We start from the raw sequence: 20192 nt of genomic DNA, 5'->3' as shown, positions 1-20192 counted from the left end.
CTTCAATCTGGATTTTTATCGATTCGTTGAAAAGGGAAGAAAGCTTAAACATTCTAAAAGTTGAACAATAAATTGCCAGCATCATATCCCCGGCAAAAAGAAAATGCATATATTCGTCGATTAGACTTGAAACTATATATGCGATGATCATGAAAGTTTGTTAATAAACAATTATCTGCATGAAATTTCGTGTACAACTTTCAGCATAAAATTAAAAAATTAATTATTTTGTCTATCACAATTGTTATAAGTATGAGCAGTAAAATGACAGTGTATTTTGTACATACATGACGAAATTAATTAAATTAAATTTTAATATATTTATAGGTATATTATATATAATAATAATATTTTAGAGATCGTGATATTTGTATGTATTTGCGACATTATAGTGTTCACGACATTTTTACCGCGACATTATGACGGGGATTTAATTAATCACAACTACAATTTTTTACTCGTCGAAAAAATAATCGTGAACATATGTAACGATGTTGTTAACTTCATGACATAATGTATTATAATAATATTATAAATTGTAACGCACATATATTACAATGGCATTAATATAATTATTATGTTATAGAACTACATAACAATGCATTACGTGGCCATCAATTTTCTACATGATTATTATTGATTGATGAAAGGGTCAATTTCGAAAGTCGAGCATTATTATTTATTGTGATTTGTAAAACTACAATGTTCTAACTATTCACGTTAAATGTTAATCATGGTAAAGTTGAATATTTTTATGAGAGGCAAATTATAGTAATTAGTGCGGGTATAGTACCTATCTGTTCCTATTAATGTAATAATAATATAATATATTATAATATGGCTACAGAAGAACTACCGGTAAAGACGAAAACCGCGTAATTTTAATGGTCAACCAAGGTTGACGTGCCTTCTCATTAAAGCTAACTTATTCTATTCAAATCAGCTGTAAAAAGACATTATGTATCTGATAAAAACTTATATTTTCGGATATTGAAAAAAAATAGTATAATAACTATGCGCTAAAGATAAAGTGAAAAGCATTTCGTATTATTCCGTATTCGTTTATATTTAATCAAAATCCACACGGTAATTTTGTTGATTATCGACAATTTAAGTATTATTTTAGTGAAATATTTGATATTAGGTATATGGCAAAATAATATAAAGTCATATACTCATATTATATGACACGTATTTTATTTTTACAAACTTATATTATCGTTTGCCTTATACTGACATCGTTTTAATAATCGTATTTTAAATTTCAAATGAATTTCTACTCGCAGACCACAAAACATTAGTCGTGAAATTCGATTTATTTCGTGGTTTATCAAACCGGCTCCCGACGCCGCACGGATGACGATAACCCGTGGGACGTTAATTGAGTGGATATTTCCTATGGTAGTGCGTATAAACACGTGTTAATTTATGCAAGTCCAGAACGTAGGAGGCGCCTGAGCCAAAAATATTGTGTGAAGACGGTTTTAAAGTTTTTATTTTCACGGAATATAAATCACGCAACTTTATTAACAAAAATATATAATATTATGTAAATGTATATACATTTAAGCTTTGCAATTGTGATATTTCGTTATGAAAATTATAGTGATAACCTGAACAAAGGTCTTTCATCAGGTTTTCAACTATTGAATTGTATTTTTTGACATTTTTTTTTGTCTAAAGAAGAGCCTAATTTTTATATTTATCGTTGTTTATATGCAACCTAATGTATAAACGCAATCTAGTTGAAAAATATCGAACGTTATTTTTTCGAACAAATTTTGAGGAACTTTACCGGGCGTTGCCGGTTTCTACACAAAAATGAACCTTCCATTTTTTACCAAATTAGAAAAAAACGACATTTATTTTTCTGTCAGTTATAAATTATATAATTTTAAAGTTTAGGAACCTTCACGTAAATATTTAATAATGCTTCTTTAATAACTTTTTATATAAACACGCACTATGTAACTAAACAATTTAATCATTACGCGTGATTTTTTTTCAAGTTATTGTACAAGTACAACAATAGATGTTAGGATATTATTTAAATTATTAAAAATTTTTCGAAAAAATCATTTTATTTCTATGAAATTAATTGTTTTTGATTGAGTAATCACTATAATTTAAATCTATAATTATTCAAAAATAATAAAATACCAACATTTAGTCATATACATAATATGTATAGAAAAAAATAATAAATATATTAGGTATACGTATTACTGTGTAAAATTATTATTGTATTTACTTATTTATTGAATACAGTGTTATATTTGCATAGGTAGTGTTGATAACAATATATCAAAGCTCGATTAGTTGGTTGAAATTAAAATCACATTATACTAAAAAATATAATATTATTCAATTTTTAGCTAAGGATTTTCAAACTTTACAATTGTATAGTTTATAAGTGGTAGAAAACAGAAAGTTCATTTTTGGTGGAAACCGGCGACATCCCTTTAACCCCCATGCTTTGAACTTTACACCCCCTCCCGCGCCACGAATGTGACTATCTTAACATATTATCATTTACCGCTGGCGTCTGCAGTCTGCATAACGGATTTACCTGGGCTCTTCGTCGGAATGGTAAAAGTGTTCTACACTACTGGTGCCACTAGTACTACTGCCTGCAGGAGACTCGGATCGTGGTGCGTGGTCTGGTAATGAGGTTACCGTGGTTGTGGTGGTCGCAGTCGTGGTAGTGGTGTAATTAATGGATTCGGTGGCGTTAATATCATCGACAGGAGTTGTGGTGTTTATGTTGGTGGAGTTGTACATTGCAGTTGTGGCTGTGTTAGCCGTGTCGGTATCGCGATCGCCGTTTCTCGTTGCGCAGTAATCCTTATCGTCTTCGGATGTTAATCCTTCGGGTATATGGCTCTGAGATACGGATATGTTAATGGTTGACGAGCACAACGAGTTTGGCAGCGTTGACACGCCAGTGAGACTCATCAGTAGGTTACCGACAGTGGCAATTTTGTCCACTTCGTTCAAGTCTTTGATGCTCTTACACATGTCCAGTACGTCCTGGGACCGGGACAGACTCTTGAGCCCATACAGCTTCTCCTTAGACTTACTGAATGTCCGAGTGCCATGCCGTGATCGAGACACCAATGACGTGTGGCTTTCGCACATCCTGCTGGACGCGTACTGTGACTCGTGCAACATGGATGACCTCTTCATGTCATTTTCCCGCATGTGTTTGGTGACGATCCGCTCAAAAAGTGCTTCCCGTGACTTTGACAGGTACGAAGTTTGCAAACCGCCACCGCCACGTCTAGCACCGTTTGACGGTGTAATGCCCGCGCACGTGTTACAGCCAGCGCGTTTCGTGACCAACAGCTGTTGGTGTTGTGGTTGGTGATAGTTTTGTTGATGCTGCTGGTGGTGTTGCATCGAATGGCTGCTGCCGGACGACGACTTACGAAGGTTTGCCAGCCAAGGGTGTTTCAAACATTCTTTGGCTGTCAACCTTTCCCTAGGATCTTTGACCAACAGTTTTCGTATGAAGTCGACCGCCTCTTCTGACACGTCCTCGAAAAGCTCATCCGGGAAGTCGATGTCAGCATTCGATATGTTGCAGAACGTCTCCTGATCTGTGTCTCCACCGAACGGACTGAATCCCGTCAATAGTGCGTAAGTAGTCACGCCGAGCGACCTAAAAAAATACAAATAAAAATCGTTTGTAAATAAATGATAAAAATCCTGGTTAATGTTCAATACGTATTGGAAATGATCTTCCTATTATTTAACTGAGTCTTGTGAATTATTTAAGATCTCTTTTAGTTATACAATATAATTTTTGGATACAGTGTTACATTTTTTAGAAAGCTTTGCATGGGGGCGGAGATCAATGGGAAAATCGAATCTAGGTTTTTGTACACAAATTAGAGTTTTAAAGTTTTTAAAGTTTTTGTTTTACATACCTGACTATATATATAAAATAATAATAAAATTATCAAGTCATTACTACACGGACAAATACATATAGACGAGATTTAAGTCCCCTATAACTCAACTGTCGTACACATTTGATAGTGCTATTGCTCTATAATAACGTTGAACAGAAAATTATATTATATTCTTCTTACGGTGACAGTAAATAATATTGTATAGTTTGTTGTCGATTGTAGCTATGAAGTTTTTCTTCAATCGCGAGAAACCAGCATACTAAGTGATAGTGAAATTGGTGATTAATATACTTATATACAATAAAAAATAGTGTAGCTCTGTTATATAAGAAATAATAATAATAATTATTATTATTTTATGTATTTTTTTTTCTGACGATTTTTCATTTATTAAAAATAATATGTTCCTAGCCTTTGCTATGTGTATCTAATGATATTTACAATTGTACATTTTTGGTTATTTGAACCTGATTAACAACTAAGATAAATAATTTAACTAGTGAGATAGAATATTACTATACAAATAGTACTAAAATTGTAATATTACTTACAACATATACATTAGTGATTGTTGACGTAACTATAATAATAATTTAAGTAACAGTGAACTGATTAAATAATAATAACAATATGAGACATAAACAAATAATATAGACATATACAACAATAATATTGCGAGTAAACTTTTAACAGATAACATACTGCTACAGCTTATTGTGTGTAGTTGTTAGGCAAAAAGATCGTACGGACGGCCATTTTATGTATTAATGATGTATCCATTATGAAAAGGTTTATATTTTTATGTTTTTTCTAAAATATATTATTTCACATGTGTTTTACTAACCCCTCCCCTTTTTAATTGAATTTGGAATTTCTGACTAATATTTGTTATTTGTTTTATAGTTTTTAGATTATTTTTTTTACGTTCTTATAGGATTCTTTCACAATATATATATAATATGGTCAAAAATATATTAATTTAATATTCTATAATACATGATATTTATTTAATTTACATATTATTATGTGAATAATCTGACCCGCACATCACCCCTTTTAGACGCTTCTGCAAGAATTTCCGTTTCAGTGAGTCAATGAAATATTTGTGGGAACACGTGACCTCTAAAATGGTTATACTTGGGAATGTGCAAGGTCATTAAACCTAATGATGGTATCCAAAATAAACTCATATATAGTATAAGTAAATTACTCACCACATATCTGCGGCCAACGTGATTGGTTCATAATGAAGTATTTCTGGAGCTAAAAACGTAAATTTTGATGATTAAATTTATATTTATAATATTTTTTATAAATTGCTGTAGGTAGGTATTCTATAATAACCAAATATATGCATAAATCGTTTTTAAAATGGTTTACTCACCGACGTAGTCGGGTGTGCCAAGAATCTCTCTGATTTCCGTACCCTCTAGAATCACACGAGATATTTCGAAATCACACAGCTTGACGTCGCAGGTGGGAAATGCACCCATCAACACCAAATTTTGAGGCTGTAAACATTAGTATTTATAAATTTTAATAACGGTAACGTCGATTCCACATAATTTTTTTTTATTCGGGATTAAATTTGTTGTGTGTCGTCGTCAGTATAAAATATAATTTTACAGTCGGTCACGAATTAAATTTATCGTCCATTAGCATACTCGGCCTTAACAATGCGAACACAGAACACGAAACGGCATACTAATATAATGTTAATTCGATATTAATAATAATGGACGATATTATGGATTTCCTGCCGGTCGGGGCTGGACCTTGATCTAGAAATATACACTGCGATATCGATCTTTATAGAATTTATATAGAATCTAGATCGTGACGGCGCCCGTTCGTTTGTTCGTGGGTGGCGTAATGGATTTTAAAGCACGTGTACCGCACATACGCACACCTCATTTGGATCTGGATCGTTCCAGGAAACCAACATGTTACCAATGCCATAGTTTTTAAGGATTGTTTTATTCTTTTTTTGGAAAAAAATGTTAAAAAAAAACCTTGGCGCGCGAGTTTCACAACTGCACTCACTTTGATGTCTAAATGAGCGATTTTCCGCTGGTGCATGTATGCCAAACCTTCGACCACGTGGTGTATGAACTTGACCACGTCAGCCTCAAATGGTACGTTATCGTCATCGATGACTTTCTGCAGATCACCTCCCGGAGCGCTGAAAAACATATATCATACATTTATATCATAATAGTAATAAAATTAATGGTTTTATTGTTTATAAAACAACTATAATAATATAATATAATCCGCACTATTCCATGACGATGATCAACTGTTTGGGCGTTTGAAACACATCATGCAGTTTGGTAATCCGCGGCGACGGTGAACACAACGATAGCAAAGCTATTTCGTGATGGATGTCGGGACTGCAGTCTTCGCCGAATCTCGTGCGGTTTGAAAACTTAGCTGCAAACACTTCACCCGTCTCGATCGAAGTGCACCGTCTGACTGAAGCGAATTGACCTCTACAATAATGATAATAAAAAAAAAGATATTGAAATCAATAAATTAAAATAAATACACGTAGCTAATAATAATAATAATTAATACATTTATTATAAATATCGGGTATGAAAGACGGATAACGCGTTTCGTTTCGAATCTCTACATGCTGTCTTGGCAATAGACATATTATTATTTAATATTATAAACGTCACTTTGAACGTAAAAACGATTACCTAATCATTTTTGTTAAAATAAGTAATTATAAATAAGTAATTCGTTTGATTTGAACTCACGCGAGTTGTTTTTTTGCACTCCAAGTCGCATTATTATAATATTAAACAACCTCCGTGACGCAAATATTAAAAAACAAATACTCACGCGCACACTCTTATGGTCGCGGCGGCGTGGCGTTGAAAAGCATTACAATGATAATAAAAATGATTTGAAGAAGATTCGCGACAACTTTTTTATGGCTCGGTAATGTCTGCGGCGGCCTACGCGTATCTACCGCAGTTACCGAAAATTCCACGATCAACCAAGACCAAGGACGACGATATAATGACAACACGCATTTTATAGTAAACAATTCATATTATAAGTAGTAAGTACGCGTCGCAAACATTTTTAATCATCGTCTGAGACGACTTTATATTATTATAACGAGTATATTATAATGTTATAGTGTGCGTATATATTATGTCAATTGTAAGATATCATATTTTATTGTATTCGTTGGTCGGAAATAATTAATTTTAGGGCTGAAAATGCCCGAAATTCAAAGTAAACATATATATATATGTTAGGATAGTGACGAATTGGATTCGTTTTGGGTTTGGAGCCGTGTTGAAAATAATGAAAACATTCTGATAATATTGGAACCGGACTATCATAGAAATTGATATTCTAAGAAGATCACTTGGCATTTTAACATTTTAATTGCTTTAGTCGTTTTTATTATTTTTATTTTTATTTTTAATCATGTGCAAGTATTAGTCTTTATCGAGACTTCTTTATAGTTAAAATTGGTATTCATTTTGAATACATTTTGGAGAATCAGAACATATTTTTTCGTTTTTCTAGGAACTAAACAAAAATCTGAAAAATCAAAATAGGTACATTTTAAATGTTTTTATATCTGTTGTACATACCTACGGTATAAGTTTGTGAAAATATTGTACACGTTTATTAATTCATAATTAATCATATTTTTATCATTTTACGGACCAACAGCAGTATTTGCATATTCGTCATCATGACGCGTGTTTAACAAAAATTTTTCAAGCTACTCTTCGATGACTCATAATAATATACTGGACAAAAACGTCGGTCTACAGTACGAACATGCATGATTTCTCATAAAAAAAAACTTGGATCACTGAATAAGTAATCCAAAAATAAATCATTTGGATATTTTTTGTTGCTTTAGAAATCGTATTTCGTCTACGATAAGAATCGTCCAGCATTACCGTAGATAAACTATTAATTTTTTTATGCCCATAGTATCTTATGGTGGCTTAGCAGCAGATTATCTCTATATATGTAGATAAGATCAGACAACGAAGATCGCGTGCGTTTGCGATTTACGATGTGGCGCCGCGCCAAAGACCTGCGTAGGTGTCATGCTCCGAGGTAGAAGCTCGTGATTTATCGCGAACGCCCAAAATTTTACTGGGTGGGATCGTCATCGAATTATCATTTTATCGTACGGGTTTAGTGACTTTAGCATAACAGTATAACGAATAATGGCTAGATTTTTCATTGCGACCGAAAAGAATATAATCGCATATTGGTCAAAAATACCACAATTACAAAATATTCATATATTATTATAATGTATCTCACTCAACAAGAACTAGAGAAATAATACGAACATCTCACGTGATAAAGATATTATTTATGTATGATATTATATGTATTGATCAAAACTGTACAATTTGTTTGTATAATTGTATACGAATGTTTTTAATGAAAGTATGTACTCGTATGCATTCCGAATTGAATCACTGTGGCGTAAAATCATGAGGTGTCAGGATAATGAATCGGCTTTTATAATTTTTTTAAACAGTAAATCACCAGGTATTTTGTATTTAAATTCCAACATGAGTGAACGATTGGAAGTAACCACAGTGAGTGTACAACAAACCCGTAACGCCTTCAGTCTTACGGATTTTTTTAAATATTTGTATTTCAAAACTACGTTTTTCATCATTACGCTCATCTTGAACCCTGTGGTTTTTCATAATAAACTAGAGGATATTTTGTGTATTTCGTTAAAGGGAATGCACATCATGAAAACAATTTGCAAATTCCTCCATTACCTAGTCCAAATGACGCATTAATGTTGAAACAGTATACTCGTATTTAGTAAGATGAATGGACACGGGTTCATACTAAAAAGATTTTTGAGCTGTAGATTACATAATGTTATCAATGTAGGATTATGTTATAGGTGTGCCGCGTGAGTATTATTATCGCTATAATAAATATAGTATATAGACATAATATAAATTATAACGAATTTCATACTAAACGCCAATCGCATTAAATCAAGATTAATTGTACACTTATTAATACGTATACTATTATACGTTGGGTCCTTGTGATTACTCGACTCTGGATAAGAACAGTTAATTTAATTGATAATTACCTCAGACCTTCAAAATTTTTTAATATAATACGTATCTTGATCTAAATATTATAATGTAAACGATCTTGAAACAATATTATGTGTTCTTATTGCAGTATTCGTGTAAATACAATGTTTTGATTTTACTCTCCACATATTCATTAGTTTCACGTTTTTTTATGCATATGTTTTTCTTAGAATTATTATTATATACTTATTAAAAAAAATATAAATGGTGACTCAAAGGTAATTTCGTCAATTTCGAGAAACATTTCCGGAAAGTTCACTAGTTGATTTTGTATACATTTCTTGATTACCATATTTCTTTATTTTTATTATAGTAACATAGAAACAATATTATGCAGTACTAAACTTAGTCACATACTCACACACATTCATTTTAAAATTTAAATTTAACCACTTTCGGAATAAAGTCTATTGATAATAATTCCAAACGTATCAATTACTAAATAATACAAATGAGCGGATTAGTAATTGCAGTTAAGTGCAATACTAGTTTTTTTTATAATTGTATTCGTTTTATTATAATATAATATCTAAATTACAGCATTAACATACATTTATGTCACGTAGTTCAAAATATGTTCAATGTTATAATTTACCGGTGGTACAGCAATATTAATCAGTGGGAGGACCTAATTGGTGTCAAGTATAATGTAATGACGCAAAATGTGATACGCAACCGGTTAATAAGAGGTTTTCGTGTTCAATTGTCGAATTAGAGTTTAATAGACAAATAACGTTAAAAAAAAAAAAATGTCGAGATGTCAAAAATTGTAACGAATGTCTTAATTTGTTATTGGGTTTAATGATAATATTTAAATTTTCAGTATAAACTTTATAAATATTATACAATATTATAACGCTCTATTCGTGTTTTTTCTACTATAATAATGTCTTAAAATTAAACCGTAAAACAGTGAGATACTATAAAATATACGCAGAATAACGCGACGTATAAGGTTGCGACTACTTCCACCGGATCTCGGTCACTCGTTTAGCAACATTTGGTGCGATCCAACGCTCGTATTTCATTTTAGATTTGACGTAAATCCATTTACGGTGTCGTCAAAAATACTATAAATTCGGACGTTGTGTATAATTTATACATACAGACACGCACAATATTGTATTAATCGATCGATGGGCGTGAACATACGATTAATTTTCGCAAGTCAACATTGTTGTCTTATTCAAACGGTTTCAAAGCGAAATTTCGCGATACGTGACCACCACAGCGATAGTGGTGGTCGTAAATCGCCACATATATTATTATATTAAGGTATTTTATTAAATAGACACAGCTGCACGTCTGTATATTAACGAGTGTTATAACTAGTTCAAGCTCACAATAATATCGTGAAATAGGTCATAAATCGTAGGTACAAGAACAAAATAAAAAATTAATTTAATTATGTTGCAAATGCATTTGTTTCAAACATAATAATTAAACTGATTAATAACACGTTAAAATATTATCGATTCGATCGACATCAAAATCAGTTGAGTGTGGGTGTTCGGAGGACATTTGCTTTTCCTACAAAACATATCTAAATCGCAATCGAGACTGTCGTACACTCGATTATATGGCACCATTTGCTGAAGCATATTTTTCTCCAACTCGAAAGCATCGATTTCAATAAATACCGATCGTGTCGGTCGGCCCACCGGGTTCGGTGCTCGCGGTATTTCCGTCACGGCGCGCGTATTTCGCTTATTGGTATTTGGTATTTATTCGCAGACGATCGCACGATAACCGTGGTTACCGCGAGCTTCATACCGTCATCGCGGTATAGCCTGCATGGTTCACACAATTACCACTACAATTGCAGTACTGCCGTACACACAATATTGCATTGTATACAACATTGCCGTAGCAGCGTGCGTGGTATTATATACGCGTACGTATTGTATAAAATCAGTTTTGGTGTGCTGACGAACCGGTCGGCCGTTCACAGCTCCTTTTTTATAACATAAAATAATAATATTGTATATTTATAAATCGGTGACGGTGGACATCATATATAATGATGCGTTTGTCGGTGGCGGCGACCCATATTTGTCGGTATTAAGTTCGGCGCGGCGGCGAGGACGGCCCGATGAGAGAAATCGCCAAGTCGTAGTCTCGTCCCATTATAATGACCAGGCGTATATTATATACCATGCAGCGCGCCGACGAGGACTCTCTCGTTCACTGTCCGTTTTTCTCTTCTTTTGAAGTCTACCGCCGGCTTTTCCTTCTCGCGTTTCATACCGCGTTATATTATACGCATTATACCACAACCGTGGTATAATATAGAGAAAAAATAGATTCGAATTTTTGTCTGAAATCATCACACGACACCATAACGACGCGCCCGCACGCGTAAACGACAGTAGCGGGCCATTAGACTATTTACGTTGTTTGCTTATTCACTACACAGCGACACAGCATCGCTACTATAGTGCGAATGTGTGAATATTCTCTTATTATCAACGGTAATCATAGTAAATAAATTAAATAAAAAGTGAAACACTTAATGAATAAAAAAAAAATCGCTCTATATGATCAGTTTATTACAAGCACGTAAGGTATAATTTTATACACACATCTTTTACATTGTCCATCGAAAATTTACATGTGTATTACATATTTTTAAATAATATTAATTAAAAACTCGTCTCATTTAAAAGTAACCAAATATATATTACTATTATTTAAAAATGTAGAGCATAATGATCTGCTCGTTAAGTATCTACACGAAAAAATCTTTTAGCCAATTTTCTATGGAATGTTTAAGTCAAAACTTTTTTCCTATTACTTCAAAGAAAGTCTATTTTCAGAATTATAATCATTTTAAACGTTTTTATCGATAAAATAATTTTAGCATGTTGTTAGTTTAATAAGTTGGTACTAAGTTGTCTTTTGTAATTATAACTATGACTATATGAAATTAAGTTCTATATGTTTTATATGTTTGTCTGTATAATACTTATTTTCACTATAATTTGTTTTCGCCTAACTGTTTCTTTAAATCCTTTATTGGTGTTAATAATTTTTTTCATACTCCATAATCAAAATTATTTAAATGATAACTCTTTACTCCAACACAAGCTATAGCTTAAAAGAGTAGGTTATTATTGTATTTATATAATATCTTACGTATATGTTATACAAATAATAAAAAAATATTTAAAAATAAGCTATTCTATAAATTGCGAGATAAATAAAAAATGTAAATTTGCTTATTGTAACCGATTTTCACTGTTTTTTATAATTATATAATATTATATTATTATTGTGTATTATATCTGCACAGGGAATAATGGTTCAATAATTTTAAATATACAAAAATGTCATCAAAATCAATTAAATTGATAACTTATTTTCAGAATATAGAAAAACTCTCCTCAGTTTGATATAAATTTATATTTTCCATTAAGTTAAAAGTTGTTTTATAAACATTATTTTTTAATTAAATAATACAGACACATTTCTAACATAATATTACATATGAAAGGTGGTTAAAATAAAGTATTTTGAATAATAAATATAATAGTTGAGTTAGAATGAATAATTTAACAAAACGTAAAATGAAAATAGTTGAACATAAATATAATCATCAATAACGCATATTAATAAATATTGATAAATCTATCAGCCATCACTTTTATTTATGGCACTATCAACTTACTGATGACATATTTTGATGAAAAAGTTCTGCTCAGTGCATAACGAAGTTAAAGTTTAAACATTCTAGACTAGATCTGGCTATCTCCAGCTCATACACGTCTTTAATAATATAATATCAGACAAATCATCAATATTTAATATTTATACCACGAGTTTACGCGTATACATAATTTTATAGTATTACAATAATATTTATGACTGTTACCGTACTACCGTAGTAGCGTAGCGTCGATTATTCATTTCATACACACGGAAACCTGACTGCCGAGGACAAGGCGCAGCTGGAGAACAAATACTGAACGTCTTCGAATAACGTATATTATGCTATAGTATCGTAAGGGAGTGATATTTTTTTTCGATTCCGATACCGATTATAATAATATTATGCAATCTGATCCACCACGGTCGTCACGTTTATGTACAAACTACACTGCTACGATGATCACACTCCATTTTTTTTTTATCAAGCAGCAAGTCGACTACAGCAATTATTTATTATCATTATATCGCGCAAGCATTCGCGTAAATCATTTTATACTTATAAGAATGTAAACCGTATTAATTTAATGTTGGTAATTCTTTTCTAAATAATATGAGTCCACATTATTTTGATTTTTTATACCATCGAAAAATTTTAAAAATTATAATGACGTGTATCTCTAAAGTTACTGTGTACTTCCGTGATATAAAAAAATGGAAAGATATAAATCATTTGTTAAGTTGCGAAATTAGTTTCTGATCATTATTATAAATTGTTCACTCATCAGTCGCTGTATAAAAATAATATTGTTCCGTCATCAAAAAATAATAACAATAATATTATTATCACGATATCTAGATTTTGCAGACGACTTAATAAATGTGATTCATCGAGGTGATAATAAAACTTTAAGTCAATACTAACAACGGTGCGATAAAATGCCACGTGACATTCTTAAAATGCACGCGTGCACTTGATATAAGTGAGTTTCCTCATACTGCGGTAATGAATATCGAGTAGTAAAATCTATAGTGTAGTATGGATGCATTATTTATGGACTCGCGTTGGCTATTTGTAATCGACTAATGGTTTCGTTTTATCGGATGTTAAATCGATCCAACACACGATAAAATTGTATATAATAACTACGTATCCGCACAATTTGTTTTCCTAGCGTCCTTGTTATTTTTTCCACGTTTTGCCGCGCGGGCTATGCGTATAATTAGGTATTATATTATAGACTGTACGAGCGAAAATGCGTAACGCGATAATATTATAATATATTGTAATCGGATCGTTTCGGTCTTGAACACCGGGCGCCAACTTAAGGCCGAGTTTCTATATAATTATTTCAACGATTAAAAACCGATATGGCGAGGCGAAGTGAACGATTTCTACGTATAAAATATAAAATAATGTCGCCCTAATATATTATATTGTACTGTATCATAATATATTAATGTATATTATAAACATATTTTGTATGCAGGCAGGAATGTTTACAGGGGGGGCGGTTTGGTGAACCCCCAAATTTTTTTTTTTTACTTGCCTGTTTGTATGGGTATTTCTAACGCCGAAAAGGTACATTAAAGCTCATATTAAAGGACAGAGATCTAATACTAGGGGGTCAGGATATACTTCAGAATACAAAGACATAGAGTCTGTATATCATTATATATTTTTATAATATGCTTACTGTGGTTTACAATTTTATAGTATTAATTTTTTTACGATTAGTATACACCAGTAAAAATAATAATTAAATAATTATTATTATATATGCAATATGAATATTTTTACTTTAAAGTGTATGTCATAAATGAACGGCTGTGTTAGTACACATCAAAGCTTATCACAAAAATATTACGTATTTCTTATTTTTACAATTACAGACTATACAGTTCATTAGCATAAGGTCATAATGTATATGTGTAACCCACCCTTACGTAACATAGAATACTCGTATACAAATTTATACCGCTTAGGTATAGATCGTATATTGCAAATAAAGATAAACTAATTTTAGTATTTAAGTTTTGGTTCATATTATAAAATATTGATTCGTAGGTATTTTAACTGTATAGGTACTATTATTTAACATTTTTTGTACAATATTCAATTAAATTTGAACAAAATTCTAGGTAAACAATCACCATTGATAATATGTTGTATACCACTGATAAAACTAGTCTACTCAATAAACTTAAATTGTTTTCAGTATTAAATTCAAGTCTCAAACTTAATGAGAATTTAAATTGATCTATCGAATGAAATTGATCATTTCAAAAATTGAATCAACTTTTAACTATTTTATTATTTTTTTTTTAACTTAAAACTAAGTATATAAGTACGAGATATAGTAACTATTAATAGGGTTTCATATTATTATTATTATTACGAGCGACCGGCAGATTACGGCTGGTCGGCACGACTGGCGGTGTTCGATTGGCCCGTGCGCGAGTCCGGAGGACGGCCGGCGGATTGGCGCGATTCGCACGCGCACAAAACATCTCTCGCCAGCCGACTCCACGCGTAGTGCGGACGGAGGGGTGTCCGGTCACGCGCCGCTTACAATATATATAAATAATATTGAATATATGAAATAGCCATTATTGTACGTATCTATACATATATATTGTATGTAATATACACACACGGAGTGGAGGACGTGCTCGCAATACACTCCGTTGTATCGGAATCCGATTTACGTGCGCAACATAACCCCCTCCCCCCAAACATGCTCTTGTCAGTACCATCTTCCCGCATATGCCTAACTGATCATATACCTACCTATACGATTTGACTCTGCTGCTGTACGAGACACAATAACAATAGTACCTATAGAACACTACATCATTGTATATGTGTCTATATGTATAAAGACCGGCGTACAGATGATGGTTCGACCTGATGCTGATGCCGCGCCACTGCACCGTTGGAGTAGGTAGGTATATAGATAAGTATAAGTACTTACTCGCGTATAATATATTTTTTTCCGACTGCAGACCGGTCCGTCGCAAAATCCTTTATGATGCCTTACCGGTTTCGTGTTTTATAATAATTGTGCCGACGCGGTGGCAGGCTGCAGCAATATACATATCGTCGTATGTGCATATTACGGAGATTTTCAATACATATATGCTTACATAATACATAATATTGTATTTATAAAAATTGCGTGAAAACGCCACTTTGAAAATTGTACAAAGTTTATGAATTATCGATTGTTTTTGAATATCGTGTCCTAAATCAACCACCAGCATTACGTTAATAAACATATCGTTTTCCAACTTTCCAAGTATATATTTACGACTATATTATATTATATTATAATAAAATATATGCAGATACGCTGAACAATATTATTATTTTCCGAATGCTCTGTCACGAATACTGAACGGAGTGAAAGAACTTCGGTCGAAGTCGTCTATATCCTGAACGCGATTTTTACAATTTACAATTCCAATGCGCAGTACTCAGAACACGTTGATTTACATACCTGTCGTATATAACTTACAACAGACAGGTTTTCGCCTAGGGTGACAAAATGACGAAAGAGGGAATGAAAATGTTTTCTTGTCGGTTTTACATTAACGACGAAATTACGACGATTAAACACGATAATACATTATAATAAATAATAATATATAGACATATAGTTGAACGGAAGAGCAAAATAAAATATACAGAATTGATTTTACGACTTTGCGCTTATTGAAAAATAGTTAAGTGATTACAAAAAATTAATAGTAAAGAACTATAGATAAAATACTAATATTGTTAATATTAATTAAGAATATTATTTCAGATACCTACATATCAATGATAATTTGTATAAGAAAATAACGTTTACGTTTGCCTGTTAAAAAATAATGCATAATTTGTGTCAGTGTCACATTTTTGTTTGGGTCCATTATATAAATAAGCTGTTGAATTTGGTGCTTTTATGATTTAAACAATATTTAAACATGAATGAATTTATCAAATGTGTATTACTCTAAAGGATAAAATAATAACCAACAAGAGGAAAACAATGAATATAGTAAGTTATTCACCTAATGAGACAATCCGATTTCCGTTTAAAATGTATACTGAGTTATATATATATATATATAACATCTAGTCACTATTAGCGGCTGCAGTGGCAACAAGAGAAATAAACGGCCAATGCGTAAAAATGATCGAGACAAAACAATGTCTGATTGTTACAGTATCTACTCATCGGCGTTATAAATAGATATTATTATTACGTGACAAAGAATATATTAAATTGTCATCCACGAAGCTACGTGCATACATGGCTATATCTCGAAACTTTACGATACTACACGGGAACTTAGAGGAAAAGTATTAACGAATAATTATTATAAATATTAGTAAATTATTATTGTTTATCGTGTGGATTTCCTTGAGAAATGACAAAAAAAACATACAAATTTTACAAATGCATAACAAAAATTGTTCGCGTCATACTTATTACTTATACAATATACATATATAACAGTAATAATAAAACAAACAGCATACGAGCATAATATTGCACACGCTTACACAATATCGTATGGTCATAATCGTACGCGTCTTGTGGGAAATATATACAAAGGTATTCGATCGGCTGAGGAAAACGCGACACCGTCAACACGTGTTTTTTCTATTTATATCGATTTCATATTAAATCACATTTACACGTGTTCAAAAACACTCTGATATTTTATTATTATTTTATACAGTAATATACAATGCCGCAGAAGTGACGAATTCTTATGGCGGTTGTCATCGTATTTCTTATTGTTAATAATATTTTGCAACTAATATTATGATAGTTATATAGCCCTTATATAGTTTAGGAACGGTAATTTATTTTATTCATAAATTCAATGTGCATACTCCGGGTATAGGTAAATATGTCTCTTTCTCTCTCTCTCTATATTTATATATATATATCGATATATGTACTTACATAATATCATGTTATTTTATTATTAGTAATAATGATAGTTATTCATTGTCGGATGTGTTATCCAAGACCATCATAATGTATTTATTGTCAAGTAATCGGCAACATAAATTTCACTGCAATATCTATTTATACACTGGAAAGATGTAGTATGAAATATAACACTCAGCATTTTAAAATTATAAGCTTTAATTTCTATAGGTATCTTGGTCATATATATTCGGGGATTGATGATTGGAAGACTCTTTTTTAGGTGTTACTATGCCATTGTATAAAAACGAAGACGTTCGTTACACTTAGGTGTGTTGCATAAAACGATATATATTTTTGGTTTAGATTATTAATTAAAACAATATTCATGGACAAAATCTTAAAGAAAAACCAATTTGACGATGCCTATATAAAAAAATATGTAATTTAAATTTTTTTGAAATAAGATTTGTGGATATGGTATGCAGTGATACCATTATAATGTTTTGTTGGAATATATAGTTTTTGGAAAATACTAAGATTGAATGTTGTTCAGTTTTGTTTAGATTAAAAAAATATTATTTTTTAAATTAGAAACTGTAAATCTATACATGCTCGTAAAATGTAGCATCCAAAGTGGCTAATTTTGTGGTATTTATAATTGTTAGTAATTAAATTACATTATAGGTATCTTTGGCTAACCTAAGTATTACTACTAAAATTAAACAGTTTTTAAATATTTTTGCCAAATAATAGGTACTTTTATTTCATAATATTTAATGTTGAAGGAAATCGTAGATATAAAGTATGTAGTACAATTATATTAGTTTTATTGATATGTAGTGTTTAAAATAAAAATATTGAAATATTATGTTTTTTATGTAAACAAATCTAGTGTTAATGTGTTATTATAGAAATCAATCTAGAAGAAGACTAAAGAAAATACCATTCAACACAATATAAACAATTCTGATAAAATGTTTTTAACTTAATTTTTTGAAATGCTTAGAAAAAGTATCTCTATGAAAAACCAAATGTAAAACGTATTATGTGCAAGGGAATTACAAGTGTATACTTGTACCTATTGTTTATCTAAACAGAATGATCTTCCACTGTATTTTATTCTTTGAATTTAATTATGGCTTTATACGAGTAAATATTTATTTGTTTTTCGATTATACGTTTAATTTGGCTTTGGGGCGGAACAGTTGCAAACCAGTTTGTATGCACATCCAAGGCATACTACTAACGAACTTGCTGACATCAAGCTAGGTTTCCCATTGGACTGCGCATATCTGAACCAGAAGTCATTGGAAACCCTTTTAAACTACCTATTTTTTTATAATACCTATATTTCACTTAATAGTAATGCGCAAATGGAAAATGGTATTTAGACTAAACAGTAAACACGTTATCGTATGATTTAAAATAGTATACTAAGAATGATACGAGCAAGAATGTGGTGGAAAATATATTGTTTTTATTATTTCCTAAGTCAAAACTCCATACTAGTTATAATTTTTAAAGTAATACAGACATATAAGATTTTGAAATTTTACAAAATTATAATAATAACCAAATGAAAAAATGGCTAAATTAAATAAAACAAAATCATTTACAAAGACATAAGTATAACAAGTAAAAAAGATTAAGTACCTGTTAGGTATAGGTATGCAAAGTGTATATAATACTTATATTGTTATAGCTGCTATAAGCGATCTGATTTTAGCCGTATTTGTAACAATTTATGTAAATGTAATAACTAATAAGCTATCTCTAGTGTTATAATAGGCCGGTATTTACACATCGTCCTGACCTGTCCGGGGTTGGATTTGACTACATTATGATAAAATAACACGACTGGGTACCGGACGTTTTCCAAAGGATTTTCATCGGTATTGTTTTGCGATATTTTTTCGCGGATAATCGTGATGCATGCGACGCACACGGGCACGCCGCAAACTGCAGTCGTATCGATTAAATCGCACTAATGTACATTAACATAAATCTTTGTAAATGGTAATGTTTTCTTTATTTTTTTTAACTTTCAGCACAATGTATATAATTGAGTGTACAACCTTTACATTGTCACGGTCTCGAAGGCGGCGGCGGTTAGGTACCAATGGGTTTAATATTATATTGTAATAATAGAAACACCACGTTAATGAAGTGTACGATGTATCTATGCACCGCAGACGTACGTTTGTTATTTATCGGTGAAAATTCACACAGTACATTCACTATATTCGATACTCGGCATCGTTACAATGTTATACGAAATGGCGAATTTCGTACACGTGTTTCGGCGGCCTAATTGATTATGTTCGTAAACACGTAATATAATAATTGTATGTACTTCTTAGCATTTGTTATAATTGTGTCAACGCGTATGACAAACAACAATTATGTCAATGCTGTTCGTCTACGTACGTGCATTATAGACATTTATAGATATTTTCGTCCCTGGAGACCGTAAGGTCGTTGAGTGCAAAAATGTGCATGGCGTATACTTACTCACTGCTTGTGATAGTGATATAATAATACACGTGCAGTTCGATAGTATGGTCGTTGTGTCCGTC

At 31.6% G+C, this 20192-nt stretch overlaps 1 protein-coding gene across 2 annotated transcripts in view; it reads right to left on the bottom strand.

Annotated features, from left to right (window-relative positions):
- LOC113548286 (calcium/calmodulin-dependent protein kinase type II subunit alpha-like) overlaps positions 1 to 20192 on the bottom strand; it is a 39979-nt gene that overhangs the window by 2135 nt on the left and 17652 nt on the right. Inside the window, exons 2-6 of one of the 2 annotated variants that reach the window (XM_026949087.1) lie at positions 6194 to 6406; positions 5958 to 6096; positions 5299 to 5425; positions 5129 to 5177; positions 2570 to 3661 (exon numbers count right to left, since the gene is read on the bottom strand). In XM_026949087.1, coding sequence (XP_026804888.1) covers positions 2570 to 3661; positions 5129 to 5177; positions 5299 to 5425; positions 5958 to 6096; positions 6194 to 6406 — 1620 coding nt within the window. Of the gene's footprint in view, positions 1 to 2536; positions 3662 to 5128; positions 5178 to 5298; positions 5426 to 5957; positions 6097 to 6193; positions 6407 to 20192 lie in introns of both variants that reach the window. The other variant, XM_026949088.1, reaches the window with a different exon arrangement.

This window comes from Rhopalosiphum maidis, chromosome 1, assembly GCF_003676215.2.
Source record: "Rhopalosiphum maidis isolate BTI-1 chromosome 1, ASM367621v3, whole genome shotgun sequence".
Lineage (NCBI taxonomy): Eukaryota > Metazoa > Arthropoda > Insecta > Hemiptera > Aphididae > Rhopalosiphum > Rhopalosiphum maidis.
This window is presented reverse-complemented; position numbering and strand designations above follow the sequence as displayed.